The sequence below is a fragment of the Botryllus schlosseri genome, chromosome 1, assembly GCF_051294905.1.
Source record: "Botryllus schlosseri isolate E-star chromosome 1, Bs_hap1, whole genome shotgun sequence".
Lineage (NCBI taxonomy): Eukaryota > Metazoa > Chordata > Ascidiacea > Stolidobranchia > Styelidae > Botryllus > Botryllus schlosseri.
The window spans coordinates 33,710,461-33,717,523 of NC_137236.1; the positions used below are offsets into that span (position 1 = coordinate 33,710,461).

Here is a 7,063-nt window from a genome sequence, read left to right on the forward strand (position 1 = left end):
CCTAACTTAAGCCTACACACCAAATTTGGTTCAATTCCAACCAGTAGCAACATTGCTACGGGAGAAGAAAGTTTCTATTTATAGAAAAATAAATAACGAAAAATTTCAAATTATTCTGTTCACCCCATGAAAGTATTAGGTTGTCTATAAAAACGATGTTATTCAAATTTGGTTCAATTCCAACTAGTAGAAGCGAAGTTATTGCCGTCAAAAATTTGGATTTGAATAAAATAGTATTTGGTCATAGAGTCTATTCGCAGCTAGTTAGGCCGCCCGCCACGCAAATTGGAATTTATTTCGTGTCAGCCCAAAAACAGCATGACATTACGAAAGATAATCAACCTAAATGTAACAGTATTGGGGAGAGAGTAGGTAAAGCTACTGCTGCAGAAGCGGTAATTCAGATCAGCGATGATAGCAGGCGCACCAGCCTACTGCGTATCAGGCCTGCCCCACGCCACACACAGTCGATAGTAGCACATTAGCTGCAAGAGACGTCAGTAACCTCAGACCGTATGCCGCTATACACAGTCTATTGTCGCTAATTTGCATCACAAATAACAAAATACTAAATTGCAAATGTCTGGCGAAATATTGGACATAAAATCGGCATTTTAAAACGAAAGGGTTTCGATTTCAACATGGAAGCTGTTTCGACCCTGGCTGGCAACGTCACTTCATTTTTGTGCATTGCGGTATTTATTAACGTCGGGTAGGAAGTACCGATTCAAGAAGTCTGAGCTATCGCGGCGGTTTCCTCAAAAATCATTAAAAGACAAATGACTAGCTGGACACATGTTTGTTAACTGCATACTTTCCAACACCAAACGGAACCATTGGTCTGTTGCCGACGGCTAAATGAATAGGAGAAATATTTGGTTATGACATCACAATCAAGCGCTGTACATTATTACACTTGAGGTAACATCGTACCATATTGCTCATTAACCTGTGCGTCAACCTTTATAGGTATACTGACTGACCCATAAACCTGCCTTTGTGATAGCTAGCCATCGGCTCATTGTAATTCGGATCTGGTACACCCCTGTACACCCCATCCGAGTGGTACACCCTTTGCAAATTCTGGTACACCCTAGGGTGTACGACAACCCCGGTTGAAGAGCACTGCCCTAGTATTCCAGGGAGTGTTGGTAAAAAAATATCGGTAACAAACAAACCTCCGTGAACCCTTCGATGTCCTTGTAGTCGTAAGAAGCCAACACTCTGTTGGAGGACGGGTCTAATTGGCAGAGAGACCCAGCACGTACCTGTGAAATTACAACAATAATACAGCATTTGGAGCAAAACGATACATTAATAGAATCTATGAGGTAAATACTGTGTTGAACGCAATTTTCCAACACCCACATAGCATACTAATAGCATACTCGGCCAGGGTTGTAATGACTCGAGTCGATCTGTGCATTGACTCGACTTGGACTCGAGTCATTGCGCAAGACTCGAACCAAGTAACATGACTCGAGACTACGACGGCCGAGACGGACATTTCATTGTAATATCAAAGAGCAGTAAAGTAACCACCCGTTTGGGATTTCGTCTATTGGTACTGGTACTTGAAAATGCGACCAGAAACTGCTAAAAGTGAGGGAAATTAGTATATTACAAATGCGAACCATTCGATATCACCAAACAGAGTTATAAAAAGTGGGTTCGACAAGACTAACTGGAAACTGAGCAGTCAACACAATGACTTGGACTTGGACTCGAGTCATAATGCCATGACTCGGACTCGACCCTCTGCTCGATTACTTGGACTCGGACTCGAGTCACAACACCATGACTCGGACTCAACACTGTAGCCTACTAGGTGACTTGGACTTGACTCGATAGTGAATTGAAAATGACTTGACTTGACTTGACTCGAGTAAAAGTCTAATTCTGAAGTAACGCGTTTCTAGACCCAACTACAGCAAAGAGTTGCTCCATAAATAGACAACATTACATATCTGATGTGTCAATTTTGCTGGATTGTCGCACAACTTGATTACCAACATAAAGATGAAATTATGCCATATAAGTACACTCCTCCTTCTCAACATGTCCTACATTGAAAATTGTGACTGAAGAGTGATTGAATTTTTTTGCGTTTGAATGAATTTTGAAATACCAGTTCAGACATAAGCTCAAGTGTGGGACAAGACAGGTGCCAGATTAACATTAAAATCGTGAAAAACACATTTTTCTTATGAATATTTGATAAATTTATTTAGATAACAGGCCCGTCCTTAAAAAGGCTGCACTACCCCCGAGACATAATACTGGTAGATGTTCCTCGACTATTCGAGTCATTATATCACAATCAACCGATTCCAATCCAAAGTATCCATATCCAAACCCATACCTCCAATACAACAGGCAGTCTTGTATCGCTCCAATGGTGTTTCCGAGCGTTGAACCTTTGAACTTTATGAAACGATTCTGAGAAGTGTTTGCAGTATCTCTGAACATAGACACACAGTTGAAAAGACTGCTGGTCATTAGTAAAAACAATAACAATAGACATAAGAGAACTGGCAAATATGGCTGGACACAATGATTGGAGTGCTCCTGCACTATGACCCAGGTACTCGATTTTGCTCAGCCTTATTACCAAAACATGCCAATGGCAGACAATGGGATCTCGATGCAAAGATTACATTATGTCTTTATAACTGACAATTTTGTCATCATGATGTGAGCAACAACCAAAATATGTAATGCAATTTCCACAGTTGGAGGTACTAATTTGAGAATCTCAAAAACTGCCATAATGAATCAATCGTAACATCATGAAACTAGCCTACTACACTGTGTCAACACAAAAAGGCATTAAAGAGGCACCGCACTATAAGAATGATGTGGTATTAAATTGAAGGCCAAAACGAAATAAAAATTTTGGCAGCAGCAGTTTTCTTCATGATTGAGCTGTAATTTATTGAAATTTCGATAGCAACTTCACGCTCCAGCAGTCACGCAGATATCAAACTTTATATAGGTGTCAGCCGATGCTATGAAAGAAATATGTCGCACACGCCCTATGTCCTAAAGAAATAGAATACACTAGCCCCGATATTGACATAAATCTCTTGACTGAACATCTTCCGTTGAACGCGGTATCCAAACCACCTTGGCATATACGACATATTTCCTTCATAACATCGGCTGACAGCGATATAAAGTTCGATCTCTGCGTGACTGCTGAAGCGTGAAGTTGCTATCGAAATTTCAACAAATTGCAGCTCCACGACGGTGGCGTTGTGGACAAAACGGCTGCGGCCAAAATTTTTATTTCGTTTTGCCCTTCAATTTGATACCACATCATTTTTAAGAGTGCAGTGCCCCTTTAAAATGGCTTGAAGCAAAACCTAATAATCAGATACAGTACCAGCTATGCTCTAAACAACAATAAAACAGTACGGCAGTTCTCACCATACAGCAAGAAATTACAGCACAATTCCCATGACAAATTATGAGATAAAAGACCAGACACCAGACATGAGCATATGAGCAATGTGAAAACATTATTATGCCACTGGCTGGTGTTAATTGAAACATTGAAAGCTTCTATTGGACAAGGCTGCAATACCTTAACATTTCATTCTTAGTCATACGACTGTTGAGATACCAAGTTCTTTTAAACCTTCTACTAATTGCTGACGATTACCCCAGACAAGTGTCAGCTGAAAATATTTGGGTTGTTTCAATATGTATTCAAATGTGCATTGAAGTTCGGTACAATGTAGTCCTGCTCTTCACATTTCATTCTGCATGAAAGAAACTACAGAATCCACTTGTTAGATAGGCCAACCTAGATTAGAATCCTAATAACGCTTTGGCTGTGTGTGGTTGCAAACTCACGATGCCTTCAGTTTAGTACATTATTTTGTTACCGGGTGAACAACAGGACATGAATCACGGTGATATACTATTGTTCAATCAACGCATCTGATAAGATCAAGTAAGAAATTTCGTTATTTTGTGGGCATGTGAAATCATCAACTCAACGTATGGAGAGTTACATCATGGACACTTCAACATTTAGTGCAGAAACTTAACCTTTTAATAACAGTAAAAATCATGGTCAAGAATAGGATTTACAGGTTCATTTTGCCACATCAGTGCAAAACTTTAAAGGTAGCTCAACTCTATGGTTTGATGGTAATGCCGTTTCATAATATCTGATATTTGGTACATCAACAAATCAACAGCAAAGTACCGCAAATAGCATATGCCGGCCTTTTTGTTAATAATCAACCAAACTGTGTGCAATGTTGTACACAAGAAGGGACGCTGGTACGAAATATAAAGCAGAAAACATATGACTTTATGACAAGAGAGACTAATGATCTATACCATAGCACAAATGATGTATAAAGCCTATATATTATTTACACACCAACCAACATAATCAGATTCCGCAAAATTGAAACAGAATGGTAATTTGCAGGAATTTTTCGAGTCTACATTCTGAAAATTGATGTAGGCCTACCGATCAAAAAACATCCAACGACATGCAACAGGCATTGTCAATTTGAGGCAAGCCACATACATTTTATGATGATAACAAGTTAACAACTGCACAATTCACTACATTATCACATAACAAGAGCGCGTACCAACGCTTCAGTGATCACGTCCGCTCTGTGTTCCGAAGAGAATCGCATGGTGTCGTTCTTCTTGCCGGTTTTCCGCAGGGAAATGATAAATTCGTTATTGTTTTTGGACTTGCTGTCCGCGAGAATGCCGGCGAAGTCACTGTAAGGCCACTGCCAACACACAGGAAGACAACATTATCGCAAGGTTCTCGAAGAGAAGGAATGATGTTAGATAGTTATTAAGACTAAAACTAAGACTAAGTCAAATTAACATTAGGTCAAAGTAGTCAACGATGCTGCTACAGAGTAGCCTACTAAATAAAGCCATAAAATACCAATAATTAATTTCCAAATTTAAAAACATCTCAACTAGGGTAGTTTCAAAATAACTCCTTTTTTCACTAAAATTGCTAGGTGGACTAAAAAACACTGCACAACCTGTAGAAGCGAAGCCGTTGACTTGGCAAAGTTTGAATTCATTTAAAAAAAAAACACCCTATGAAATTGTGAAGTTGACTAAAAAAGAAATGTCTAACAAATTTGGCCCGATTCCAACCGATAGAAGCGAAATTATTGGATTCGAAACTTTTGGATAAGAAAAAATAGCATAGTCGGTGGACAGTTCTATAATAATCATTAATGAAAGAATTTCCCACCGTAAATACTATATTCTTTTTCAAATGCAAAATTTTGCAGTCCAATAACTTCGCTTCTATAGATTGGAATTGAACCAAATTTGTTATACTTCATTTTATTCAGTCAACCTCAAAATGTTATCAACAAGCCAGTAAATTCTGACAGAAAAGATATTTTTGAACAGCCCTAATCGCGACCGATTACTGCTAACATGCAGGCCCCAGATTGTCAATGAAACTGTGGATTTCAGATATTCAACAGGGCACAGCTAAAGGGGTATACAGCCGAACTAATGTATGAATAGGCCTGTCTGTATGAGTGGTTAGCTCACAGACTAAAACAAATTTCAATTGTTTTGAGACTGTCTGAGAAGCACTACTCTGAAGAAAACATCGAAGCGAATAGCTGACAGAGTAGAAACAACACATCAAGCCCTTTGATAAAGATTATTTCGATAGTTTTTGAGATTGTCGAAATCTGCACCACAGCTTACTTGATTTGTGACTTCCAAGGTTGTAGGATTGTAAGTGGTGATCCCCTTTGTTCCAACGGAGAATACTCTCTTGTACCTGAAATTTAAAAGGTGCCGTCATATCGGTTAACTGTTGATCCCTTGCAAGAACTGGTGCTTGCAAAGTAAGTAATATTTGCAGAGACTTTTGGATACACAGAACTTCAGTAGGATATGTAAATGAGTAATATAATCATATTGTATTGTACTACACACTTTTAGTTAAATTGACAAATCTATGAAGTAGCGACCAACCCAGAGTATCTGTGAAATTGTAATCAACCCATCGCCAAGAAATAGGAATGGACGAAAAACTACAAATAACACACCATCGAGATGTGTTCCCCATGATCCTGATTGGAATCTCCGTCCATTTTTTGAAAGAAATCCTGCGTGATAGCAGCTTTTTTCGCGTGACAGAGTCAACTTTGCGGCGTGACAAGCAAGGTTACTGACTTCAAATGACTGTGTTAAGCCAGTGACAGGAGATCAGATGCTAATGGTTAGCAACTGGTAAGGTGCAAGTACTTTACCAACAGACAGTAATCAACAGATCCTGGCTTGAGAATTAGGTCAAAACATTATATACCACACACTAACTGGAATATAGCATTTGGGGTGGCTGAGAACATTGACTTTTTTCAATTTTTTTTTTTTTTATTTTTTTTTTTAATGAAATCAACGACCCGTGACGGCGTGACCGCGTGCAACTGGCGTCCAAGTCGGCGTGATCCTGCGTGCCTTGGACACCGATTCCATACTGGCCCATAATCACAAAATACACTATTCAACAATGCTTCCTGATACAATAGATTACAGCTCGGGCAAGATCATTTTTGATGCCTGATAAATGACTGATAGATGTGTCGCATTGTCAAAATTATATCTATGGAATTGCAATGCTTACTTTCCACGCCATGAATGCTTCGTAGTAAAAAAGCAAGCAATGTCAATGTTATCCGGAATCAATTGCGCCATCCTTTTCTGGCTATCCGAAGGATGAGTATATCCTCAGCTTTTCAATTCCTTGTAACAGCAACACACCCACGCAGTAAGTTATAACACACCCACGCAGTAAGTTATAGTGACGTTCACATCAATATGCCGTATATACCTAGAGTTCTGTGAAAAGCAACAACATCTCTGTGTTATTAGTAGCTAGGCTGTTTCATCAATGCGATGTAAGCGATAATACATAGCCAACGGTTTCATACAGTCCCTATAAGGAATCAAGATGCATGGAAACGAGACTTAATGGGACGCAATACACGATTATATCTGAGTCAACTATACATGGATGTGAAAAGCCTATAAAACCTAG

The 7,063-nt window shown here is 39.2% G+C and overlaps 1 protein-coding gene across 6 annotated transcripts in view; it reads right to left on the reverse strand.

The window, feature by feature from the left end:
- The window catches only part of LOC145447931 (dnaJ homolog subfamily C member 13-like), a 63,108-nt gene extending 56,290 nt beyond the window's left edge, over nucleotides 1-6,818 (reverse strand). For all 6 annotated transcript variants that reach the window (XM_080326236.1, XM_080326213.1, XM_080326247.1 and 3 more), the window contains exons 1-5: nucleotides 6,650-6,818; nucleotides 5,725-5,800; nucleotides 4,617-4,766; nucleotides 2,363-2,461; nucleotides 1,179-1,268 (exon numbers count right to left, since the gene is read on the reverse strand). In XM_080326236.1, coding sequence (XP_080182362.1) covers nucleotides 1,179-1,268; nucleotides 2,363-2,461; nucleotides 4,617-4,766; nucleotides 5,725-5,800; nucleotides 6,650-6,720 — 486 coding nt within the window. In that variant the 5' untranslated portion in view covers nucleotides 6,721-6,818. The remainder of the gene's footprint in view (nucleotides 1-1,178; nucleotides 1,269-2,362; nucleotides 2,462-4,616; nucleotides 4,767-5,724; nucleotides 5,801-6,649) is intronic.
- Between the last annotated feature and the right edge of the window lie 245 nt (nucleotides 6,819-7,063).